Below are 27,025 nucleotides of genomic sequence, written 5' to 3' on the forward strand. Positions count from 1 at the left end.
TGTCTTCGACCTCAAAGAACTAGACCTTTCAGAGGGACTCGCGGTTGCAGAAACTTCCAAATTCAGGACTTTCGAACAAAATCCCTGAAGTTGTGCTAGGCTCCCTTTCCACTTGAATAGACTTTGTTTGTCGTCCCAATGTAGATATTGGTTTAAGGGAGATGAAGAAGGTTCAGTGGCAACAAATTCGGCGGAATTCGTGGAGCCTTCAGATACACGACCGCACGCCATCATGCACTTCGTCAACTACATTCTACCTTGTCAAAACATACAGCTACGCACAACTACTTTTACAACGAATTTGAACGTCTTCATCAAAACTGAACTCCATTATCATGCTTATTGTATTCTACTAATAGAAGAAGCGACACGTGAATTTTGAATTTCACTTTACCAACCTAACAGTCTTCTAAGTACACCGAACCATCCAACCATATTAGTCTCCAGGCTTTCAAAGTGGGCGAGATAATGATACAGAGCCCCTACACCTACAACGGCAACCACAACGGCGATCGTGATGTTAGTGAACCATTAACTTACAATACAGCTGTTCACGGCAGCAATCTCCTTGAGAATCCCAATCTCTGACAATTAGCCATTCGGTTTCTCACGACACTTTCTTGAGTATCGGTCGTCGTGCATTTAACTTCGAAATATATATAAAGGAAAAGTGACACATGTTTTTGTCCTGTTCGTCGACAAGGAATAAATCCGACGGTTCTGCTTTTTTCTTTCCTTTGTCGCCACCGCTTAACTGAATACATCTCTCTCATAAATAGTTTATCACTCTGCTGCATTGAAGTTTGAGAACTTCTCGCTCATTTTCAGTACCACAGCATTTTCACTTTATACCGATGAGAGCTATTCGTTCTTGCATCGTAATTTCGGCACCAGATCACTTAACCGCGAGAACTCGGAAGTGGCCTTTTCTTCTTCTCATATCATTGGAGTTTAATAAAAACTCATTAGCATATAACGAACGGCTTATACGAATGACATTAGATTTTGTTAGACATTTAAGAATAAACACTAGCGAGAAAAACACACAACGTTTCGATGACTCCATATCATCATTCTCAAGTGAGAAGAGAATAAAAATGAATAGTTAATTTATACCGTACGAAGGTGGCAAACGTAAAAAGTTTAAAATATTTCAAATATTTAAATAAATAATTGCGCGTGTTGAGTTCATAAATGTAAACTATTAAATAAATAGTTTCGCGCGTATGGAATCCGATTGTATGGAATCCGAACAATCGGATTCCATACGCGCGAAACTATTTATTTAATAGTTTACATTTATGAACTCAACACGCGCAATTATTTATTTAAATATTTGAAATATTTTAAACTTTTTACGTTTGCCACCTTCGTACGGTATAAATTAACTATTCATTTTTATTCTCTTCTCACTTGAGAATGATGATATGGAGTCATCGAAACGTTGTGTGTTTTTCTCGCTAGTGTTTATTCTTAAAAGGCTTATACGAAATCGCTCTTATTCTATTACGTTTACCACGAATTCACACTGAACTTCATTATGATGTAGCTTACTGCAGTCTACTTGACTGATGGTGCGACCTGTGAATTTTTAATTTCACACTACCTATCTGGAGAAAACTACAGAAAATGTAACGCACAACAGCAGAAGAGGGAAGTTGTTGCGTGACGACCATGTATTGAAACTGATTATTCTAGTAATATTAATGGGGCTTTGGCTTGTGGCCGATATAACGCGCGCTCTGATTGGCTATGAGTGGCCTTGGAGCAAGCCATTTTACAGTGGTAAAGGCCACGGACCGATTTTAGACTATGCAAATTAGAAAATGCACAAAACGTTTGACTAGGACCGATGCGGTTCTTTTCGCTTTTTCAAAATTTCAGCAAAATTCTAGGACCTTTTAAAATCTGTTAGCCGACGATTTATGTTCAAAGAATGTGTAAAGCTGAAAATGATGCGTGCGCCTATACTGGTCGATAGCGTTTAATACTGACGCAGACTGGACTCTAAGTAATACCGCTATTTTTAGTGACTGATTCAATAAAAATTCCAAACTAACCTGATGTAATAACTGAAAGTTACAGAGACTTGTCACCGTTTATTGGTACGAGGAGTGTGAGAGGTGAAAGACTTTTCATATTCAGCGTCTACACCCATAGTCACACTTTTAGTCTTTCAAAGAGCTTTGACTTGGTTACACATGTGCTGACCGCGCCGAGTATTGATCGAAACTCCCTCGACTGATCTGCATTTGACACATCGACTTGATCACAGCTAAGTCAGTGAAAAAAAAATTTGCATATTCAGATTCCTAACAATAGTCGCCCCACGCTTCGCGTATCGACCACTAAAAACAATAGTAATGAGATGAAGACCTGGGCCCAGTTGTTCGAAGGCCGACTAACGCTAACACAGAGTTAAATTTAAGCCAGGTTTCTTTATTTCCCTACTCAAAAGCCTTTGGGATTCAGTTATTTTCCCTATTCTTGTTAGAGCATCCAGTCATCAAACTTAAGACTAAAAGAATTAGACTGAGTATTCTTTTAAAGCTTTCAGATCTGAAATCAAATTTCACACTAACCCTAGGTTCATGATATCGACCCAGATTTGAACAACCCAGCCCTGGAGCTTCGAGGAACATAAGCATAGTATGTTCCGTGGCGCGTTTAACTTATCTTAACCCTGGATTCAGCTGGGGTCACGCAAAGCACATCGAAGTCTTCCTCGAGCATCATTCTCGGAAAACTGTTCGCTAAAACTATTTGAAAAACTTACCAAAAAGACTGCCTCTCGAATCAGGGCTATGAAACGTGTTAGGGACCTGGTTCTCCAAGCGACCTTGTATCTTTTCAAACAAACCTATGGCGTAGCCATGGGTACCAAAATGGGACCCAGCTATGCCAATCTTTTTGTACGTTTTGTTGAACACCAATTTTTCAGCCAATACAACGGCCCCAAACCTGAACTCTACGGTCACTACATTGACGACTGTATCGGCGCTACCCCCTCTACCAGAGAGGAGCTAACTCAATTCATAACCGCAGTCAATTCTTTTCACCCGGCTCTAAAATATACCGGAGAAATTTCCGTCAATTCCTTATCCTTTTTAGACATCAAAGTTTCCATTGAAGGCAATGGTTAATGCACTTGTGACTATTACAAACCTACAGACTCACATAGTTACTTGTATTCATTTTCGCACCATCACATGTCAAGACTTCCATTCCCTTTTCTCAGTTCCTAGAACTTCGTCGTTTATGTAGTGATGACTCTGCTTTTTTTCACAAATCAGAGTCAATGTGCCAGTTTATCGAAAAACGTTGTTACCCTGTTTCTGTCGTTCAAGTGGGTCACCACCGCGCCCAACTTATTGATCGACAGTCAGCACTACAAACGTCTCAGAAGGAAAATTCCGAACGCATTTCTTTCACTCTCACATTTCACCCTCACAACCAGTCAGTGAAATCTGTTATTCTTAAAATCTTTAAATTACTTCAAAACGATCCAGAGACTGGTACTATCTTTTCGCAACCTCCACTCGTTTCATTCAAACGCGACAAAAACATAGGCAATTTTTTGGTCAGAAGTTCATTCCAAACTAATGACCAACCCGGCACTTTTAATGCGCTCGCGCACGATGCAAAACTTGCCCTTTCGTTCACAAAGCTGAAAAAATATCGAGACCCAAACGATCCATTAAGATCACTGATCACTTCATGTGCACCTCCGCCAACGTCATCTATTGCTTGACTTGCACTTATTGCAAAAAGATATAAATCGGCGAAACAGGAAGACGACCAGGTGACCGATTCTGGGAACACCTTCGCGACGTAGAAAAGAATGACAAGGACGCATCAAAACCAGTCGCTAGACACTTTATTTACCTAATCATTCTAAGCAGCAAAAGGTAGCTCGGAAAGCCGCAAAACTCTTGAACAAAAGTTTATCTTTCTAATCGGCACTCTCGATCCCATAGGTATCAACGAACGCTTTTCATTCTACTAATGTATCCTTGTTTTTCTCGTCAGCATGTTCCCACCAATAGCGTAGCTCCACTTTCTGCAAATAAACCCACACACAACCCACACACAACCCACAATTCCTCCATTTGCTCTAACGAAGGGCTAACGCTCGAAACGTCAGCTTTTTAACTCTTTACGGTGGCTAATTTACAATTTCAACTTAGTCGATACAATCAAATTACCTTGTTACCCTCACCAACGCAGCACCACAGTTTCTGTAAAAACTTTCATCCTTTATTGATGTCAATAACAGTTTTGCTGAAAGTGTCTTGCCGACTAATGACTATTGTCACATGGCTATTCTGCAGTAAAAAAATTGCTGTTATAGAATATGGATTCTGTGTTTACTGTCTTGCAGGTGTGTAGTGTGCTTTGAAGTCTCATGTGAGCCCTCAGAGCGGTGACGGAATAGAGTTAATGGAGCTTTCACTCGATCCTGCAAATTATATTAGTCGGTTTTCGACTGACTTTTTGTATATCAAAATTTTTGCGCTGGTCCACGGTGTTTCTTTTAACTTTTCGTCATGCGAAAGCGAAACTGCCACGTAAATATTGGACTTTAATTTTTATTGAAAATATCGCATTTACGATCCTCCACTATTGAGTTATGCATGTGCCTTTTGCGTCGACTTGTGCACCATCAGTTTCCTTTCTGTATAAAAGTATTATGTAATTACAGGATTTATCTATCTTCCTTTTAAGTTTGTGATTGATGTTATCAGACGAGCTCACGGAATTTCCGGTCTTTAGCCCTTGACTTAGGAGCATGTAGATTTCACAAGCGCTATCGCAATTTTAACGTTTATACGATTACAATACAAAATAATTGTTGCCACAATCGTACAAAGCAATCCTCTTTCGGGTGTCACGAAAACACAGACATCGAAAACGCAGACAGGAGACCGCAGACTGCAGACCGTAGGCCGCAGACTGAAGACCGCATACCGAATACCGCAGACCGCAGATCGCAGACCGCAGACCGCAGACCACAGACCGCAGACCGCAGACCGCAGACCGCAGACCGCAGACCGCAGACCGCAGACCGCAGGCTGCAGACTGCAGACTTTGAAAACGCAGACCTCGAAAACGGAGACCTGGAAAACGGAGACCTCGAAAACGGAGACCTCGAAAACGGAGACCTCGAAAACGCAGACCTCAAAAACGCAGAACTCGAAAACGCAGAACTCGAAAACGCAGACTTCAAAAATGCAGACCTTGAAAATGCATACCTCGAAAATTTTGTTTTCGACATTTCGAAGAGGACCGTGGTTGAGGAGCAATTTTTTTTTTCGGCGAGGGAGACTCAAATCTGAAGATCGTAGCGAGGGAAGCCAAGATATTACAAAATCTGTTGCATACTAAGGTTGCTGAATTTGTTGCTGTTCGTCCTAAACCTGTTGCTATAATGATGGAATACGAGTGTTCAGATTTGCTGACATTCGGTCAAGATGTTGAGGTTTAGATCTCCTCGAATTACTGCATTGCCCCGATAGGATACAAGCAGGCGAAGCCTTTCAACATTTTTTACTGCTTGTTCCAAAGGCACTGATTGATATCGCCGAGGGACTTGAATTTGTACACCACGACTTGAAACCAGGGAATGTCTATTTCAGGAGCCATATCTGGTTTGTCCCGTGCTCAACGTTGGACGTCTACGTGTGAACCAAGGTTCTCTTTGAAATGTCGAAAACAAATATTTCGAGGTCTGCGTTTCCGTGGTCTGCGTTTTGTGAATTCTATATGCTGCAAGGACGAAAGGACAATAAGGGCGAAAATTTGCTGCTGTTGAATTTTGATAACATGAAAACGGCAACAGAGAAGCAAAAGTCTTGATTCAGGTTTATGTTTAGTGCATATCTGCCGCATAATAGACAGGAAATCTGCAATTCAAATCTGAATATGGGGTTTATTCGTTTTACGTTCATCCGTTTGCGGTTCCAAAATTTCGAAGAGTTTTGCATTGGTTCTGGTAAACGTTTGACTGTAATGTGACCAAGTCCATATCCACCACTTTCTGCTGGGATCACACCAAGCACATCACATTTTTCGTCCAGTGTCATTTTCGGAAAATGTTCGTTACTCGGAATAGATAATCAAAGATAATGTCTGCAAACAAATTTCCGAAGATATTTTCGCCTCAAATAGAGTGGAATTAAATTCTATCAAATTAAATATAAATATATTCTACAATATTATAATGTATATCTACGTCCAGAACGACGCTAGAATTCTTAATTTTACATTACCCACCTAACAGTCTTCTAAGCGTATCGAACTTTCCAGCCATATTAGTCTCGGACGTTTTGACGGCCACTTCGATGAAAGCTCTGGATCCCTTTTCCCTTTCATCAAGCATTTTCTCCACAGTTTCAAAGCGGGTTTCTAGGGATATGACGGAGTGATTATGGTATTGAATGGAACGATAAAGATATTTTCGCTTCAAACCAAATGGAGTTAGAGTGTATCAAATATAATGTACATTCTGCATGATAAAAATGTGTAGTTATGCATAGCTACCTTTAATTTGCCACGCATTTGACCGTCGTCATTTAAATTGAAATCTACTTTGATGCTTACTGTAGTGGAACACTTAAAGCTAGAATTTTTAATTCAATGGTATGATAAAGCTAAGTTATTTTCGCTTCAAATCGAGTGAAGTTAGAATCTATCACAGCACGAAAAAGTGGATTTACATAGGTGTCAAAGACTAGGCAAAACTGTAGTAAATGCCACATTTGCTAAGATTTGCACACATTTCTATTTGAGCAAATATCATTTACGCGCAAGATTTGCCCACCTTGGCAGTGCTCGTAAATGCCACATTTGTATTTGATTTAGACTGCTTTGCAAAAGTGAAGTGCAACCATAAAATTGACACTGAATATTTGCCGTTGATGCAAAGTTCAGGTCACATTAAATGTTGGTATGAACACTTTTTTCCTCTTGGCAAAGATGTGTAAAGACTTGATATTGGACTCGTTTGCTCCACATGACAAAACAGGTCAAAGCTATGCAATTGCCTATATTTTGCTTTGGCAGGTAAAAGGCCATCAAAGTCCTTAACTTACACAGACTTATTAGGGCAGTAAATGTGTCAAAAGAATTCCTATTACTAACATTTGCTGTTGGCTGCAAAATCGATCAAAGGCTCGAAAATGAGCAAATTTACGATGTGGGACAAATTACTGTAATTACTCACATTTACCAATATTAAAATGTATATCTACGTCCAGAACGACGCTAGAATTTTTAATTTTACATTACCCACCTAACAGTCTTCTAAGCGTATCGAACTTTCCAGCCATATTAGTCTCGGACGTTTTGACGGCCGCTTCGATGAAAGCTCTGGATCCCTTTTCCCTTTCAGCAAGTATTTTCTTCCCAGTTTCAAAGCGGGTTTCTAGGGATATGACGGAGCGATTATGGTATTGAATGGAACGATAAAGATATTTTCGCTTCAAACCAAATGGAGTTAGAGTGTATCAAATATAATGTACATTCTGCATGATAAAAATGTGTAGTTACGCATAGCTACCTTTAATTTGCCACGCATTTGACCGTCGTCATTTAAATTGAAATCTTTTGTGATGCTTACTGTAGTGGAACACTTAAAGCTAGAATTTTTAATTCAATGGAATGATAAAGCTAAGTTATTTTCACTTCAAATCGAGTGAAGTTAGAATCTATCACAGCACGAAAAAGTGGATTTACATAGGTGTCAAAGATTAGGCAAAACTGTAGTAAATGCCACATTTGCTAAGATTTGCACACATTTCTATTTGAGCAAATATCATTTACGCGCAAGATTTGCCCACCTTGGCAATGCTCGTAAATGCCACATTTGTATTTGATTTAGATTGCTTTGCAAAAGTGAAGTGCAACCATAAAATTGACACTGAATATTTGCCGTTGATGCAAAGTTCAGGTCACATTAAATGTTGGTATGAACACTTTTGTCCTCGTGGCAAAGATGTGCAAAGACTTGATATTGGACTCGTTTGCTCCACATGGCAAAACAGGTCAAAGCTATGCAATTGCCTGTATTTTGCTTTGGCAGGTAAAAGGCCATCAAAGTCCTTAACTTGCACAGACTTATTAGGGCAGTAAATGTGTCAAAAGAATTCCTTTTACTAACATTTGCTGTTGGCTGCAAAATCGATCAAAGGCTCGAAAATGAGCAAATTTACGATGTGGGACAAATTACTGTAATTACTCACATTTACTTTGATTTTGCTGGGTGCAGGAAAGGTGATTAATGCTTCACTATTACACATTTGCTCATATTTCAAAAATATTTCAATTTACGTTTATTGCTCATGTTTTCCACAAAATCGATCAAAGGCTCGAATATGAGCAAATTTACGATGTGGGACAAATTACTGTAATTACTCACATTTACTTTGATTTTGCCGGGTGCAGGAAAGGTGATCAATGCTTCATTATTACACATTTGCTCATGTTTCAATTTTATAATTCAATTTACGTTTATTGTTCATGTTTTCCACAGCGCGGTCAAGAATGTCAAATCTCAGCTTTGCCTGGCCTATAGTTTTGTTTGGTTTCGCTTTGCTCCACGTAATAAAGGAAAAAACAGATCGCTCGCTTGTTTCCGCTGCAAATAAAATTGTAATCTTGACGATCGTAGCCGAAGGTAACAAGTGGGATAAATAAGTGGTTTAAGGAGCCACAAAAAAATATAAGGAGCCACAAAACAAAAAACAAATTCATGATCAGCGGAGCTGGCGCAGTGTTTCGCGAACCAGTCGGCGTAGATATTGTGGAACAACATCCTCCAAGCAAGTTTATTTGGGCTTCTGATTAGTGTCCTGTCTATTTCGAGCTTCGCAATGGCTGGTAATGTTGAAGTTCCCGAATTGATCAAGGCTGGAATACATTCAGTTCGTCCCCGCGCTGAATTGGACGCTTAAAAAGAACTAGGACTACTCTCGTTCGATGAACTCGAGTCGGCAGCGATGTCATTTCGGCCGACTTGGTTATATTTCTTCGTTTGCTCGGATGATTTGGTAGTCAATGCGCCATTTTCCAAGATGATCAATATCTGTACTCGTTTCAACGGAAAAAGACAAACCGCCTAAATTCAAAGTATCCCTGCAGCTGTCAACACCTGAACTGTCTACCAATAATATATTTGTATTAGGGTGCTAAATTTTGCGTCTCTGATTATACTGATCAGCGGTCAAAACCCTAGAATATTGGCGGGAAGGCGGGAAGCCTCCGAGGTTGCCTATATGTAGTGAAATTTCTCTTTTGCTCAAGTCGTCACGGGCAAAAAAAAGTCGTGAAAACACAGAGGTAAGACGTATGACCCGAGAAAGGAAGAAACGAGAAAGGTGAGGAAGACGACTACATAAAGAAAAGGTACTTGTGTCGGCGTTACAGATCGAGAAGGATCGCTTCGAAAGACAACAGAAGATCTGCGATTACATGTCGGGAAAATATTACAATCGATTGAACTCGCTCCTCACATTGTTGAATTGAGGCCTATTCTTGAATAGTACTTCGAGTAAAATTGTTCTGCATTTTCAGTTTTAACCAAACGCATATACATGGATTCTTCTTCTGAGAAGTTCATATTTTCTTCATCCCAGGCAATCGTATATCTTCGTAGCTCTTCTTTTACGCTTTGAGGGTAGATTTTCTTTCAATTTTTTTATCTCGTGCTTTCATTGATAACGCTTCGAAGTCTTCAGCAGTGAATTTGGCTTCTTGAGTCGGTTGATTTCACCGCGCTTGTTCCTCCTTATGCTTTATTGTCTTGTCTTTTTAATCCAGCCTTAGTCTTACATTTCTTTTGGCACAACTCGCAAACAATTCCCTCTTCATATTGAACCGAAAAATCGAAAGACTTTCAGTAAAAAAAAATATGTTGTTGTACTACGACCGATGCCATTGCTAAGGGCATCAATAACTACAAAGTTTTTGGGCGAAAATAACGTTTTAAAGGCTTCTGAAAGACGTACAGAGTCAGCTGCTTCGACAAAGTGCTCTTGTAATTCTTCCTCGTTTTCCAAAGTTTCCAATATGGCATCAAAATCGTCGCCGAAGAAAAATAAGTCGTTCATGTCCTCCATGTTGTTTTGGTTCTGTGCAGGGTCATTGGTCACGTGACGTTCAAGCGAAGCTCAGAGGACAGACAATAGGCCGGCCCTTTGAAGTTTGCCGCGTTTCCTAACCAGTCCCCTCTACGAACTATGCTCCTCAGACGCGAAGAAGCTGCAAGGAAGAAATCAGTTGTTGAGGAGCCCCAAACGCAGAGAAAGTTTAGTGCAGTTTTGGTTCATCGCTTCTAACGGGATATTCTAAACGTTGGCTATGAAGTGAATTGATTTGAATTTGATTTAATTTGTTGTGATTCAGTTTGATTTGTAGTCTCCTCAATTTGTAGAGCCACTGTGCTCGGCTAAATCCATTGAGACTTAAATAAAGTGATCATCATTATTATTATGAAACTACGGGACTGGACTTGGCTGGGCAGCTGAACTTATCCTTAAAATTAAAGCTAGATTTAATAAATTTAGGTTCTTTCCTATTAGGGAGAGTAAACATTTTAGGATTGATTGTAAACTGATTATTTACCTCGTGATAAGGTGGATATTTTTCCTTCCTAACAGATCATCTAGGTTAATTAATATTTTATCGTAGGGGGAGTACTGTATACATTGGGCCATTCCATTTATAATTAATAGCGACACCACCCGATTGAAGGGCTCACCATGAATTTACCCTCTAGAAAAAAAACAAAAAAGACACAAACCCCTACACAATACCTTATTCAGAATAACAGCCATTTCTTTCCAGATCAAAGCGGCTGACTATCTTACCCCCGCAGAATCAAGTTTGCTGACCCCCTTCAGAATGTAACTTCAATTAGGGGGGTGTGGGTATTAAATGAAGTAGGTCATTATTCTAAGGGATACTGGCTAGTTGCACAAGCTTCATGAAAATCCAAGGGTAAACAAAGGTGTCATATCATGATCCATGTTGATGATTTCTTGTTTCGATAAAGAAAACTACACGAGTTGTGTTCCTGATGTGATTACCGCATTGTAAACATGCAAAAAGATTATCAGTTCTAATATTAATGGAATCAATTTGATTTTTTTTATGCCCATTTTTCAGATTATAAGTAATCTGAGCTGATGAAAAAGTAAAGTTGATCTGCTTTGAAAAAAAAAAGGAAAAAAAATAGACCAAAACCCAAAGTGATATGTAAATTATAAATGCTGCAGTTTTGACCTAGTTTGCCACACATTCATTTCACTGGTCCGAGATCTATGCAACATTTGTCATGTCAGGTCTGTCTGAGATTTTCAAAGGCTTACCATGTATCTTATTAACCAAGCGCAAGGGATGTACTGGGAGAATATCGGCCTGAGGTCTTGACAGTACGGACCGAGCGCAGCTCGGTCCGTACAAAAAAGACTGAGGGCCGATATTCTTCTAGTACGGTCCCGAGCAAGCTTGGTTAATAAGAGATTTATTATACGACTGAAGTTCAAAGGGACACAAGTGCGGTATCATTCGGGATCATTCGGGACAGTGCCTGGTCCAATACTGAGAGAATATTGACTGGCAATAGAGCATTTTGATTGGTTGATTTCAGTTATTGGCCCTCTGACTGCCCGAGTCGTGTAATAAAATGGCTTATTGCCATTGTAAATACCCATACAGGTCTGCCATTCATGTTATATCTATCAATTATTGACTGTAATGTTTCTCACCGTCCTAGGTCCTGGCCATAAGAACACATCAATTCAGTTTAGAAATGGACCGTGGCCTTTTAGAGCAACCTAAGGATGAATCTGGAAAAGAGCATAAGGTACATCTTGGTTCTGGTGTTTTTGGCTGTTGCAGCAAGATGTTTTACAGGGGGGTTACTGTTGCTGTGAGAGCATTTCACTCTGCCACAGAAGAGGAAGTTAAGACTGAGGCAAGAGTCATGTCGAACTTCAAACACCCTAGTTTCCCTCTTCTACAGAGAATTTGCGCACTGTCAAAGCCTTATCTTTTATTAACATCATATTATAACATTTCAGTTCAGCCATGCATGGTGTCCTCTTCACTGGAGAGGAAAAGTCTTCATAGGGAATATAGATAACATAAATCATAATTCAGAGAGAAATAATATTAAACCTAGTGTTAATCCAATGAGCAGAATCATGCCATTAGGCCATAACCCCATTTGAATTTTTAGGGTCAAACAGTTAATTTACAAGGCAGAAGCCAGAATAAGGCAAGCTGAGGAGCTTGCAAGCTTGTCATTTTGATTTTCTTTCAAGAATGATCTGTATTCATTGTTCAAGGAAGGACCCAGTGTACTTGTAGAACCTTGTATACCATTGAGACCATCGTCCCTCTTGTCCCCTCAGATATTGTGTTAGTCTTAATATTTGTTTTGGCTACTGGGCTGGTTTATTTCAATGTTGAAATAACTGAGGTTATTATAAATAGACTGTTTCATTTCTATTTTTTGAGGTGGATTCTAATCCATTGTAAAATAGGTATTAAATAGTCTATTTTAATTCTATTTTCTTTGAAACAGCAACTAGGTGTGAAGTGTAATAACCTGTCCTATTTTATACCTATTTCATTCATGAATTCAAGCTTGACTAACATACAGTACTCTAAAGTCACAGTTTCTGTGTTGACAAAATAATGATGGGTTCAAATTTGAAAACATTGGGTGGAAGTTTTCAAGTTTCGCGGTCATAAAAATCTCTACACAGATTCTTTAAAACTGAAACCACTAAATTAAAATATGTTCTGAAGGCTTAAGAGGTCTATCCAAGGGTCGCATTTGTCGCCCTGCTCATGATCATAATCTTTGTATTGACTGAAATAAGTCTTACAGTAATCCTTTTTTGAAAGGAACAGCAGTCTGGCTTAACAAACTGAGTGATGGTTCACCAGTTTCCATATGTGTGTAGTCGTTCGGTTGCGAAGCGTCATATTAGTAAGTTATTGACTCTGTGCTGAGGTCGTCCGAGGCAAAGCAGTGGACGTCAGAAAGTTCTGAGGTCAACGTCGCAAGGTTGTTCGAGGTATCTTTAGTCCCGTTTGAGAAAGATACCGGTTGTAAGGTCCACGCAAGTTTCTTCTTCTCTAGCTTTTTTGACGAAGAACGATCCTCACTCTAATCCGCCATTTTTTTGTCACGCTCCGCTGACATTTAGTACGGTCGGCTTATATACGGGATCTTGTGAGTTTCGTTATATGGTGACATACGAGACACGGAATTTAGTTTAGGCGGGCGCAACGAACCTTGTCTCTCGACCGGAGAAGGGTGGAGTTCCGTTGGTATTTTGCCTTTTCTATTTAGATCTTGCATCTCTTAGACACAATGAGCAACACAAAGAACAACAATAGAAGGCAAACAACACCAACTGATTCAAGATGGTGAAAGAGGTAAGTGAAACTGTTTTTTATTTATACAAAGTTCCAAGTTTATTTCAAACGTGAAGGTGCTTTTGATTCGTGGTCAGAATAAGCCCCAAAGTTTGTTGCATTTCAATGGCTATAAATATAAGCTTATAGAGTGATCTGTTTCCTTAAACTATGTGAACATTTACTTAATTTGAGTTTGCAGACTCCCTTGTACTAATGCACTAGAAGAGAAACCTAAACACCTCTCAAATAGAAAGAGGGGCAACAGAATTATACCTTCAATCGTTAATTTGAAAACGCGCCATACCTGCATCATGCTCTCTTTCTTAATTGTTCTAAAATTCGAGATCACTGTAATTGGATTTTTAATCCTGGCATACAAGAATTGTTTGTTTTTTCTATTAATTGAAGTAAGAATCAAAGATGAGGGAGCATGCTTAGTGATGTTGATCCCAAACTCTCTCCATCTCTCTACTTTGCCAAGTTGGTGATGATGTCCCAAGATGCATTCGCTCTTACATTTACTCAGTCAGGGTTGTCCCATAAAATCTCAATTTTAGTCCACATTAGAAGTGCATCTTTTTGTGTCTGATGCAATAAGAGTCTTTATTAAGTCAATACTGAGTGCTTGCGATAGAAATTGTTTTTATGTGTATATGTAACTTTGTCCCTAAAACAGATTTTGCTATGGTTGCAAAACTTGGACAAGTAAAAAGCACAAAGAATTCAGAGCTAAGACAACCGTGAGAACTGAAGTCAATTCAATGATCCATTCCAGGATTTTTTGTAGGTAAGATTAATTTTATGCAGCTGCCTTTGCATGACTGGGATTGTGGTAAGATGGCACAATTTTGTATGGTAGAGCTTCCCGAAAGCAGACTCTCTTTGGATGAGAAAGGATCTCTGCTTAGGAGGTTAAGGTGTAATGTTTGTAACTGGCTGGCTTTATAAGCCTTTATAATAGAACTATATAACCTTGACTAATTTTTGCCCTAGAAGTATGAATTTAAGCCATAAGTTTTACTGAAGCAGTACAGAAAAGTTATCAAAACCTGTTTAATTCAGTGAATTACATCATTTTGCATCAAGGAAACCATAATCATAAGGGAATTATTTAGCAAATTAATCTTTCTAACAAGTAAATTATAGAAATATCTACATAAACCTACTGGTGGATGAAATATCAGTTATTGATCATTTCTGTTGTTTTTTTTATTTCAGAGTACAGGAAAACAGTGAAACATAAGGAAACCACAAAGAGGAAGCCACTGTAGCTATCTAAATGCAAGGACAAACTTTGCTTTTCAAAATTTAATTCTACTTTAGTTCTGTTTTCTATTTTTATGAAAAATTTGTATCCTATCATTTCTATGTAAACTGAAAGTACTTGTTGTCACTTCCTTTGGATACAGATTGAAGACTGGAGTAAATTATAAATTAATGACATTGTTTAAAACTTGGTCTTTCCTGAGTGACAATTTTTTTTAATTTCATGTAATGCATGCAATCTAGTCTAGAGAGAGGTTGTTGCATAAACATATGAAGTATTGATCATTAAATCATTTGCAATGGGAAAATTGCTACAACTTAACACACAAAAGTGATAATCCTAGGCTGAGGATTGGGATATGCTTTTTTGATCTTCACCTACTTTCAGCCTATTATATAGCCACCTTATTCTGGATCCATACACTCGAAGCGCTATTTTAAACCCTTTTACCCTGCATGACATATACATTAGGACCTATTTTATATGTACTTGTATCCTATTTTTCTAGATTTTTTCCCTATTTTATCCCTGTTTTTATTCCTATTTTATCCTTATTTTGTCTATTTTATCCCTGTTTTATGTCTATTTTATCCTTGTTTTGTCTATTTTATCCCTGTTTTATGTCTATTTTATAGGTATTTGATTCCTATTTTTTCAAGTTTTTTCCTCTTTTATTCCTATTTTATGTCTATTTTAAATGTACTTACATCTTATTTTTGTTTTGTTTTTCTATTTTATCTCTGTTTTATGTCTATTTTATCTTATAACTAATCTTTCATTAATGCTATTTTAATACTATTTTATCAGTGAATTGCATGCGCATTTTTTCTATTTTAAGCTATTTTTACAGCAGTTATGACTTTCCAACCAGACTATTTTTTTACTATTTTTTGTTTCAAAATAATAGCTTTCAAATAGTTAAAAAAACAGCTTTCAAATAGTCTGGAAAATAGAGAAAAAATACACAAAAAAATAGGTAGAAAATAGTTTGAAAAATAGATATAAAATAGGCACTTTTTTCGTAAGGGTATGCATCAGATTCCTGATTGTGTATCATTCCTTTGTTACATCAATAGTGTGCACAGGAGCATGTGCAGAGACAACTTTATTTTTGCTCAGCACAGAACTTACTATAGCACTGAAGGCTTCCTTGATGATACATCTTACCAATCAAGGCTTATCTGTTGTTCAAAGTGAGTAATGTTTCATTTGTGGCTTTCCTGAAATTGTAGTTTCTAGTATGGTGAACCAGAATTACAGTTTGCATGCAAACTGTTTCTCTGGAGTAAGTTTGACTTTTAAGGTTGTTTGAGATAGATGTAAAACATTGGAATTACCAGTTCATCAGAGCATACCCATTGAAGCACTGACAGCTTTCTTGATGGCATATCAAAGGTTGGCAGCTGGCAAAATGGCACATCTTGCCAGTCAGTTGTAGAGTTGTCATTCATGGGTTCCAACGATAAGTACTCTCGTCCCTTTCACATGTTTAATTCCCCCTTTATTGCAGGTGGTTATTCTCTTATATAGTACAATTTTACAGATACTCAGGAATAGTAGTTTTACAGCATGAAGTTGTCACACAATGTAACTATTGTACAGCATATGGTGTGATGCAGTTGTTATGGAGATCAATACACTACATCAGTGCTTCTCCGGTGTTCAAGAGTGACTAATGTTTCATTTGTGGCTTCCCTGAAATTGAAATTTCTAGTAGGGAAACCAGAATCGCATGTTTGCATGCAAACTTTTTCACTGGAACAAGTTTAACTTTTAAGGTTAATTGAGATAGATATAAACCTTGTAATTATGTACTAGTTAATAGGAGCATACACTCATGGAAGCACAGATTGCATTACAGTGTTGTGGGGACTTGTATACAAGTCAATGCAAATTGGAATTAAAAATTTAGATAACTTTGGTAGGGAGTGAACCCTGCCACTCTTGTGTCTGCATGGTTTATTTCATTAGGGGCAGATTTTTTTTGTACCAGAATGTCACCTGTTTTGTTTTCTATTTGGGGTTGTGTTTCCATGCACTTCCCATAAATATCAGTGCACTGATTGTGTATTTTACTGAAAAACTTGATTCTTGGGAGTTTACTGATGAATTATTATTGTTATTGGGGGCAGTAATGATGAGTGTGAAGTATATTATTAAGGACTGTACAATTTGGGCACCAGCAAATGATGGTGTAACCCATTGTTTTCTTAGAGGCAACACACCGGCTGCAAAAAAACAAAACAACCTACCGGTTCTGCTCCTTGAGTTGTCACAAAGGGGCTGTTCTTGAAGTGACACGCATGAGTGCAGTGTCAGCCCATTTTTCTGTGTAATTACTGTAAGGGTCCAACTATTTTGCTCTTGGGGAGGGGGTGTGATTCATTTTGGCAAGGATTTTTTCCCTGAACCTCTGGGTGGATCATGATTTTGGGTTGTTGTGTAACCCAATGTTTCCTTGGACCTGATATATCACCCATCAGTGTAGTATACCTTTAGTTAGTGATTTTCTAGAGCTAAACTTCATCACTTCTAGGCTATCATGCATTAGATTTCTGATTGTGCATCATTCCTTTGTAACATCAATACCTTGCACAGGAACATGTGCAGAGACAACTTGGTATTTTTGCTCAGCACTGAACTTAACATAGAAATTAATGGACAATTTTTTTCTCCCAAACAATCATGTTGACTGATTGCCCCACAACTGCATCCCTGAGAGCAATACTTTTGTAAGTTTTCATTCTTGTGAGACTGATTGCTTTTTGTAATGAACTTATCATTTCATGTTATCCATGGGGCAACATTTGTTTGAAGAAATGATCTACACAGTTTTTAGAGGCCTCTGGTTGCTGATTGAACCACTAAAAGCTTTCTCAATGGCACATCATAGGTTGGAAGCTGGCAAAATGGCACATCCCGCAAGATGGTGCTTTTGGGTAAAAAACTGATTAAATGATTATTACCAGTATCCTAAACCAAAGGCTTACATGTTTGATGGAAATTTGTATGATTGATTGAGATTGAAATCCTAAGTAGTCCTTACTAAAGCACTGAAGGCTTTCTCAATGTTAAGTCTTGCCAATCTATGCTTATCTGTTGCTCAAAGTGAGTAATGTTTCATTTGTGGCTTTCCTGAAATTGTAGTTTCTATTATGGTACACCAGAAAAGTTTGCATGCAAACAGCTTCTCTGGAGTAAGTTTGACTTTTAAGGTTATTTGAAATAGATGTAAACATTGAAATTACCAGTTCATCAGAGCATACCCATTGAAGCACTGGAAGCTTTCTCGATGGCACGTGGAACGTTGGCAGCTGGCAAAATGGCACATCTTGCCAGTCAGTGCTTCCCTGGTGTTCGGAAGTGAGTAATGTTTCATTTGTGGCTTTCCTGAAATTGCAATTTCTAGCATGCAAACTATTTCACTGGAATAAGGTTGACTTTTAAGGTTAATTGAGATAGATAAACCCTGAAATTACTAGTTAATTGGAGCATATACCCATGGAAACACATTGCATTGCAGTGTCGTGGGGACTTCTATACATTAGTCAATGCATATTGGAATTAAAAATTTATATAGCTTTGGTAGGGAGTGAGCCCTGCCACTCTTGTGTCTGGTTTATTTCATTAGGGGCAGAATTTTTTGTACCAGAATGTCACCTGTTTTGATTTGTTTTCTATTTGGGGTTGTGTTTTCCACGCATTTCTCATAAATATCAATGCACTGATTGTGTATTTTATTGAAAAACTTAACTATTGGGAGTGGATGAATTATTATTGTTATTGGGAGCAGTACTTTTTAGGGACTGTGGAATTTGGGCACCAGCAAATGGTGGTGTAACCCAGTGTTTTCTGAGAGGCAACACAGGCTGCAAAAAAAAAAAAAAAAAAAAACCCTACTAGAGGTGCTCCTTGCGCTGTTGCAAAGGGGCTGCTCTTAATTTGACACATGAGTGCAGTGTAGCCCCATTTTTCTGGGTAATTACTGCAGGGGTGAAACTATTTTGCTCTTTGGGGAAGGGGTTGGTGATTCGTTTTGGAAAAGATTTTTCCTTGAACCTCTTGGAGGGTCATTATTTTGGGTTTTTGTGTAACCCAATGTTTCCTTATCAGTGTATTACACCTGAGTGATTTCCTAGAGCTGGTTCATCACTTATAGTGATGTATCTGGTCTACAAACGTTGATGTCAAATTTCTCTTGATGTTCCATCAAATTTTTTCAACCTTTGAACGAAAGAAATCACTGTTTTAAGAGGCAACCATGTGGTAAAGCAATGAGAAAAAACGAGTTAACGTCACTGTATCAAGAAAACCCAGTTCAGGTGAAAATATACCCATTTCGAGGGAGTAAAACCATCAAATATTTTTGGATTGTGGGTTGTTAAAGTACTTTAAACTTAAAATTGATCTTCTAAAGGATTTGCAGCCAGCTAGCCTTATTGGGAAGCAATACAAGGTACCTTATGGCTAGAATTCATGGCCTAGAATTTCCTCTGCAAAATCTAAAGAGACGAATTTTTTAAACTGTCTTCATATACATCCTAATTGGAGTTACGATAATTATGTTTCTCTGACATCGTCGGTAGAATTTCTTCAATGCCTACCCCTAACTGTAGCCTGTACTTTCAGAGGCGAGGGCCAGACAGATTTTCACGCCATTAGTTAAATGAAGTATCTTAGAATGGTTGTGTGAAAGTTACCAATTTGTTGTGGCAGCAAACATGATGTAAATGATAACATTTGATCCGCAGCAAAGTATGAGTAACTTTACTCATATTTTGTAAACAAAAATTAAAGCAAATCAGTACATTTACGCAACATTTGCTCTCGATCAAATTCTAATCAAGCAAATGTGCGAGTTTGCACCCACTTTACTCGCCAGTGCCAATTCAGTTTAAATATGGTACTCTAAATTTGCAATACCTTTGCTCGGTTTGAAAACATGAGAAAATCCATATTTTCGTCCAGTGTATCTGATAAAGATACTTCCTACGTGATCAAAATGTGTAGCCACGCATAGCTACCTTTAATTAACTACAAATTTGAACGTTATTCAAATTGAAGTCTACTGTGATGCTTACTGTATGGAACACCTGAAGTTGAGTTAGCATTAATTACCTACCTAGCTTTCTAGCCATATTAGTCTCGGTTATTTTGACAGCCTCCTCGACGAAAGCTCTGGATTTCTTTTCCCTTTTATCAAGCATTTTCTCCACAGTTCTTTCAAAGCGGGCTTCTAGGGAATAGATGGAGTGATGATGGTAGAGTGCCCCTATAACAACCACTACCGCGATAACCCAGTAAGTAAACCATTCTCTAGCAATAAAGCTCTTCAGTAATCTCCTTGAGAATCCAAATCTCTGGTTATTAGTAATTTGGTTTATCTCGACTCTTTCTTGAGTATCGGTCATTGTTCAAAGCGAAAGCGTAAAATGTAACGCACATCATTTGAAGAAGGAAGGTGTTGCGTGACCAACATCCATCAAACATTGTATAAGTCTTGGTTCTTGGTAACCGAGCGGGAGGTCTGTATTGGAGACTCTTGAACGAGGTCGCTAGTACACACCGAACGCAGTGAGGTCGGTAACAGAGACCGAGGTCAAGATTCTCCCATGCAGACCGACCTGGCTCAGTCAATAAGATGTTTATTATATGGCTGTGTCTTTATGCCAATTTTTTATGTTCTTTGTACCTTTTTTTTTTCTTGACCGGTCTAGGTGCCGGTCTTGATGGAAAATCTAGACCGCTTTCAATATTGATTTCAGCCAATCAAATTCGTGAATTCGGTAGTTCCCAGTCCTTGTGAGACACAGCCATATAATAATAAGAATTATTGACCAAGCTTAAAATCAAGATGGTTGGAAATCGGCCGATTTTTTTCCTTTCTTTTGCCTTTTTATGGACCGAGACGAAGTCAAAGCTACACAAAAATGCAAAACGAGAACGAGACTAATCTCCAGCCATCTTGAAGAGGGGGACATTGGGGTCTCTGGGAAACCGCAAAACAGGAGAAAAGAAACCTCCAAAACCGAAAAACCGGCGAAAAAAGGCAGCAAAACCGGAAACCGCATGCAAACCTGACAAAACCGCTACATTCTCATCTTTAAAGGGGTCAAAAAGGAAAAACCGAAAACCCCAGTAGAGTTTTGGTCAAAACCGAAAAACCGAACCTTTTTGGCCCAAAAACCGATCAAAAGAATAGTCAAAACCAAAAATCCCAAAGCCCCCTCCTTGAACGAACAAATGAAGGATTCATTACATTGCAAAAATATTTCGCCGTAATAAGAATTTATAATAAATTGGTTATCCCGAGAGCCGGGAAAGAAAGCCAATTTTGTTTTTAGGATAATAGACCCACGAGAGTCGTTTATGTGTTCTTTGTTTTGACTATCTTCTGTCGCATTTTGCTTCTCCATCGCCGACATTGTTCAAGACTGAATTACAAATTTAGCGGCAATTCAATAGTTTCGTGCGCGGGATCACAGCGGGCATTCCAGAGCGGGCAAGAACTCGGGTAGCCAATTAGAACACAAGATTTGCCTCCTGTTGCCCACGGGTGGTGCTAGCGATGTAATAAATACGAGTTTAAACATATCGGCACGGTGCTTCAATTCCAAGGATTCCTTTTCTGTTCTTCTTTCAACAATTTCCTCTTTGCTCAACTGGTGGGTACGGTTTAGTAATCGCGGAATCATTTTTTCAAGAGGTTAACAACAATCTTGTTACACCAAAATTGAAGTTATATGGATTTGATGGTAAACTAAAAAAGACATGTGGTGTGCACACTCTGATTGCGTTGCATTGTGGTGGCGTTATTTTCAATATGGCAGTGAAAACTAGAAACTGGCAGGTTTTGACCATACATGTCTTATCAAGAGTTAGTCCGTCGTGGCGTTTTCCTTTTACAAAAGGAAAATTCGATTTGACTTATAATGAACCTGCTGAAGTAATTCGTTCTATGTATTTCTCGAGAGTTGGGTTGGTTTTCAGGGACAAACACAGTCACTGTTGTTTATTACTGTATGTAATTTGAGATCGGTTTTCGAGAAGTCAAATTGAACTACGTCGTAGCTTGGGGCCTTACAATGGCCGCTTTGATCCGTCTTCAAGAGCTCTGACCAAACTCTTCTTAACGAAACTTGTGTTGTATGCATTTGTTAGTGATGATGTTGGAGACAAGTTATGACTTCTAAAAGCCTCTTATAGGCCTGACAAAAATTGCAAACCACTTATGGTGACCGCTGACCTAATCAACAAAACTCCTTAGAATAGCAACCTCCATGCGAAAGCTATAACTGATGGTTTGATTTCTCTAAGAGTAGTTTTAGTTTCACAAATATTTGACGTCGATCCAAAGACCCCTGAAACTTGCATAGACTATTTTCTTGAAATACGTGCTTGTAGAGAGCAATAAATGAGTAAACAGGTCGCTCATCAATAAATGTTCCTGTGCGTTAAGAAGAACTGGAGGACCGCACGATGATCACATCCGCCACCTCTCCTGAGTAGGTGGCTCGTCATAGCTCACAATCATTACTGCTTTTTCAATGGGTCGCTCCTCTTTATTTGGAAAATTATTCGGTGGAGAAACTGTCATGCCACAAGAAGCTGGTTAAGATGCTATCCCTTCTCAATTGCATCGAAAACTCAAATTTTGTATGAGATCGTAAAGCTCATTCGATTGACCCCCGCACTGCAGGCTTAGCTTCTTTCTAAAATGTTTAACTTGCTCGCTTTGGCGCCACTTTGAAAGTGAAAAAAATGAAAAGAAGTGTTCCAATGAACTAGGACTTTATAATATTTCGAGCATTCTCAAAGAAAGGACTATTCTCAACGCTGTTCTCCGCTGTAATTTCACTTTTCACCCTAAACATCGATTAATATTAAGCATCCGGGTTAATGTTTTAGAAAATGATTAGATTTAAGCTTATTTCCCACCAAGAATTTTAATCCTTGACCAGACAAAGCTACATACTCAAGCTATCCAGTGTAATCAATGAAAATTTAGGCCATGAAATCTCTTACCTCTCGTCACTAGTATGGGCAGTATATCCAGCTACACAATGCGACCCAGACCCATGTTGGGAGACAACAGAGTTCTGTGTTAAAAGTTGTAATGCCATGATTGAAAGAGATCGGCCTACAATGTATTTCTTCCATTGTTCTTTCATTTCCGACAGATTATATTGTTATTGCGTAACAAAAATTAGTTTTAACATCATGGGAAAACAACCCATTGAAAATGTTGATGCGTTCTCAGTGGATTGTTCTTACACTGTCGACAATATCACGTAACAACAAAATCGAGGCTTAGTCTACCTTTCTTGAAAAGTAGAAGAGTGTAAAACACAAATTTTTAATCATACCTCTGCGCTAAATTGACCAATATCCTCGCACACCTCAGAGTAAAAGGGCACTTCGACATCCATTCCCTAAAAACCAAATGGAGGCTTAATCCACCTTCCTACCTTCAATTGTGTTTTTTTTTACCTCAATCCTCGCACACCGTAGAGTTACTGGACACCTCTGCTAGGTATTGCGTTGCATGACGACAGGACGCTTCGTGTTTTTATCATCTAGTGATAGGGAAATAGGATAAGGGGATGGAAATATATAAGCGATAAATAAAACAATAAGTGACTCTAAAAAAGAACTGGGAAGTAGTCTGACCGTGAAGGCAGCCACATTCTTAGTATTCTGATATCATCGGCCTTGGATAAAGAATCCTTCCTCTCTTTTCCACATTAGCGTGCTCGGTGGGCTACCGGGCACGCACATGTGGAAAAAGACGGAACGACTCTATATCTAATCCACGAGAACCAAATGGAGGTTTATTATCACTTTCTTGAAACGTAGAAAAGTGTCAATTGTGATGATACCCCTTTCCTGTCTCTTGTATCGCAGCAACACTCAGGATAACGACCAGTACTATTTTCCTTTTCCATTTAAGGGTGCCCGGTAAGTAAGTAAGTAAGTATAATTATCCACGTTGAGCACTAAAGAGCTTACAACAAAGCTCGTAAGAACGTGCACGTGCTAAATACTCCCACCCATCCCACCCCACGGGAGGACATCCATCACAGTAATCTCGTGCTTGGGAAATTAACGTCTCCTACCCCTAACCCTGCAGGAGACGGACCTCCATTTATTCGTCCCTATCCGAGGACATTATCCGCATGTGTGTTCTATTTCATCAAAGTTAAAAGCTAAATGATACACGAATTTCAATTGCTTTGTACTAAGACTTATTGAAAGACAGACGCACAGACGAGGTCGCCATCAGAATCATTTTGCCGTGGAAGGGTGAGAATAATTCGTGCCCTACATTTGTCAATAGTGTCACTAACCTGGAATGGAATTCCAAGTTGAACCGCTGTTTAAGTGGCTTTAAGGAAAAATTCAAACGTAACTGTTGTCCTTACTGAGAGTCGCAGGAGGCTTGTCAGTTGTTACTGTTCATTCGTAATTGAAAATCTTGTCACTTGTTTTACGAGGGAGGTGGGGGGGGGGGGGTGGGGACGAGCGACATCAGGTCACTGCCAGGACTAATTAATCAAATCAACTCAGCTCGAAGTTCCTTTTCAATTTTATTTCTCTCAGTAAGCTAGCAAGTATGCTTTAAAGCTCCACGGATCTGATTTTTCATCTGAGCCCTCTTCAAAGAGTTCCAGATATTCCAGCTGACTCCACCAACATAAGGTGAGTCCTTACCATGACGGTAGACACCGTTCAGGATTGAATTATAACAGCTATGATACCACCACCCTCCTTTATATCGATCATCACAGTTACCGCCATAGCTGTCATTGTCCTGATCCTTAGTCGTAAAGGAAGAGCTACCATTTTGTTTCAGGGAATCGCCAGCAGTTCCTGGAATGAAGTGAAACTTGAAATTAGCTCCTGCGCGCATGACTTTCAAAAAGACGTCATGTAATCCAACCTTACCTAAGAAGCAAAGACGCAAAATTCCGGTCACCCTACGTCGAGAAAACTGAATTAAAGTTTTGAAAAGTATATACTAATTTTGTGCCATCATAGATAATACCGATGAAGTTCGCCATACTGTATTTAATCTGACATTACTGATGCAGTGTATTGCGTTACATAGCGTTACCATTGTAAGGAACTTCCTCTTACTCAATAGTGTCGTAAATCTACTTTCCTGAGAAAAAGTGAAATAACTAATTAAGGGTATTGTAAAGTAAATTTTCCATCTTGATTATTTAATAAAATACAGTTGAATTAGAAGGAATGAGGGTGATCACTTGACCCATGATCAAAATACTTTTGAGGCGTTCTCAAAAAAACTCTTCCCTAAGCTAAAAAAAATGGTTAATTTAAAAGAATTACTTTTATTTGCTTCAGAAAATTTACCCGAATATGTCTTTACGCTCAAACAGTACTTCTTCCTTTCGTCCACCACTGCAACCACGATGTACTCAGCGTAATCAGTACTGCCGTCAAACTTTTCCAGATCGATTCCAAGCTTGCTCGGGGATTGCGTTAGGCGGTATTTTTTGTTCAGTCCGAGCCAAAACTCGCCATCGAGATTACCAAAGCCATTCTTGTAGTAAGACCAGCCGCGGTCGAAATCAACAGAGCCATCAAGTCTCTTTTGTACCACTCTTCATCCCCCTCCAACAGCTTTTTGGTCACAAAACACTTTAAAGTCAGGTCCAACACCATCTGGATTGATTGTATAAACACCGCTAGTTGTTTTACCAGATTCGTAGAGCTCGGTACAGTTATGCATTACTAAAAAAATAGAATAACAATAATGATGTTTGTACAACTTAAACACACCGCACCAACTCACTTTTCTTGTTTGCACTGAGGTCTCTCTCCTGGATACCTAACTCTACTGAGGCAGAGAACTGTACAAAAAGTAAACAAATGAACAAATGAATTTGTCATTGGAGAACACTAATTTTTTGTGACTAAAATTTTCCATAAATGTAAACAAACTGTGCATAAAAGAGAAAAAACATAAACATACCTCAATGATATCAATGATGTACTTTTATCAAACTATGTACATATTAAGACATGAAATCATACTCGAAGGCATATTCTCAATGGAAGCTGAAACTTTGAAAGCCATCCAGGAGGAATCCACAGGTAAATCTATGTTTTGAATAATGTACCATTCAAAGTAAACTCCGCCCCCCCCCCCCTCCCCCCCAACCAGGGAACATTAGAGGAAAAAAAAACTGATCGTTGACTCTCAAAGCAGTCCTGGTATGCAGCGACTTGGACAACAATTGCATCTTCAGTATCCGAATCGGGGAATTTCTCTGCTGGAGGCTTGGAGTCTAGAACGATGTCTAGAACTATGTATGTTGCAATTGCAAAGAGACTGGGACCAGCCCAGACGGCAACCAAAATGGCAGAGAGAAACGTAAGTAACTAACTTGCTGCTTTGTAATCTATTTGATTCTAAGTTCTTGGTTGCCATTCCTCCACCCATTTCTATCCAAAATTTTAACTTGTGAAAGTTTAATACTTCTTCAAAACTGAAGTGAGCCTTTAAAAGTAGTGCATACATAACATCTCATGCAACCACAGGTAACCCAGGCTCACTGTTTGTGTCACGTACACATGGTTAAATAGAGAGAACATATGGGGCGAAGTTTAGGTCTAGAAATTTGCTTCAAAATGGAAACAAAAATCAGTGAAACTTACTCGTGTCATCTTCAGTTGCAAATGAGCATTTAACTGTTGTGCATTTGAATTTAAATTAAGGTACGTTACAAACCACGTGTCAGGGCTTACGTTACATTTGAATGTTAAAAACGCGAAAGATGTAAATAGCGCGCGCTTGACTATATCAAAAAATAAATAGATAAATAAAAAAAATAAATCTGATAATAATAAAAATAAATTAAAAGACCAAGGAACAACATAATTAAAAGGAAAGAGACAATTCTAGATGTTTCAATTGCTGACTAAGGATAGGTTTTTCCCACTTAATATGCAATGCCTCTTTGATCTTAATTTGGTATTTTGAAGCGGCAGAATCTAAGATCGTGAAACATTCAGTATCACAAGAGTCAAGACAGGCCCTTGATGATTGCAGGTGCTTGTAAATATGTGAAGTTTTGTCCGACAAGAGGTGCTCACGAACTCGTGTACAAATGTGGCGAGTGGTCTCACCAATATAACTGACATTACAGCCGGCACATGAAAATTTATATATGACACGCGAACGTAGACGTAGCGGTACTGAATCTTTCACACTGAACATGTTTCTGAGTTTAAACGTACTGAAGACTAACTTAATATCTAAATCAGCTCTACAATAACGTTTGAGTAGTTGTCTTAACTTAG

The 27,025-nt window shown here is 38.6% G+C and overlaps 2 protein-coding genes, 3 long non-coding RNA genes and 1 pseudogene across 8 annotated transcripts in view; 3 read left to right on the top strand and 3 right to left on the bottom strand.

Annotated features, from left to right (window-relative positions):
* Positions 1-20,217, bottom strand: part of LOC111347383 (techylectin-5B) — a 27,447-nt gene extending 7,230 nt beyond the window's left edge. Inside the window, exons 1-4 of one of the 4 annotated variants that reach the window (XM_088763309.1) lie at positions 19,821-19,931; positions 11,766-11,846; positions 7,292-7,423; positions 6,274-6,405 (exon numbers count right to left, since the gene is read on the bottom strand). In XM_088763309.1, the coding sequence (XP_088619435.1) occupies positions 6,274-6,405; positions 7,292-7,328 (169 nt within the window). In that variant the 5' untranslated portion in view covers positions 7,329-7,423; positions 11,766-11,846; positions 19,821-19,931. Of the gene's footprint in view, positions 1-6,273; positions 6,406-7,291; positions 7,424-11,765; positions 11,847-19,820 lie in introns of all 4 variants that reach the window. The other 3 variants (XM_088763306.1, XM_088763307.1, XM_088763308.1) reach the window with 3 other exon arrangements.
* On the top strand, positions 8,889-10,108 carry LOC148728829 (uncharacterized). Its single transcript, XR_016002533.1, has 2 exons — positions 8,889-9,374; positions 9,424-10,108. It is a non-coding gene; the product is annotated as an uncharacterized LOC148728829 (long non-coding RNA).
* Positions 11,772-17,775, top strand: LOC148728830 (uncharacterized). Its single transcript, XR_016002523.1, has 3 exons — positions 11,772-11,863; positions 15,775-15,891; positions 17,592-17,775. It is a non-coding gene; the product is annotated as an uncharacterized LOC148728830 (long non-coding RNA).
* LOC148728831 (uncharacterized) lies at positions 13,289-15,005 on the top strand. Its single transcript, XR_016002530.1, has 3 exons — positions 13,289-13,449; positions 14,108-14,218; positions 14,650-15,005. It is a non-coding gene; the product is annotated as an uncharacterized LOC148728831 (long non-coding RNA).
* Positions 20,218-24,302: 4,085 nt separating the features above from the next.
* LOC111347154 (techylectin-5B) lies at positions 24,303-26,389 on the bottom strand. Its single transcript, XM_088725039.1, has 5 exons — positions 26,381-26,389; positions 25,515-25,572; positions 25,362-25,453; positions 25,073-25,262; positions 24,303-24,643 (listed from the first exon to the last, which is right to left on the bottom strand). Exons 1-5 carry the CDS (start codon positions 26,387-26,389, stop codon positions 24,303-24,305), a joined length of 690 nt encoding a protein of 229 aa, XP_088581165.1.
* The window catches only part of LOC148728832 (uncharacterized), a 2,116-nt pseudogene continuing 1,134 nt past the window's right edge, over positions 26,044-27,025 (bottom strand).

Source organism: Stylophora pistillata, chromosome 6 (assembly GCF_964205215.1).
Source record: "Stylophora pistillata chromosome 6, jaStyPist1.2, whole genome shotgun sequence".
Lineage (NCBI taxonomy): Eukaryota > Metazoa > Cnidaria > Anthozoa > Scleractinia > Pocilloporidae > Stylophora > Stylophora pistillata.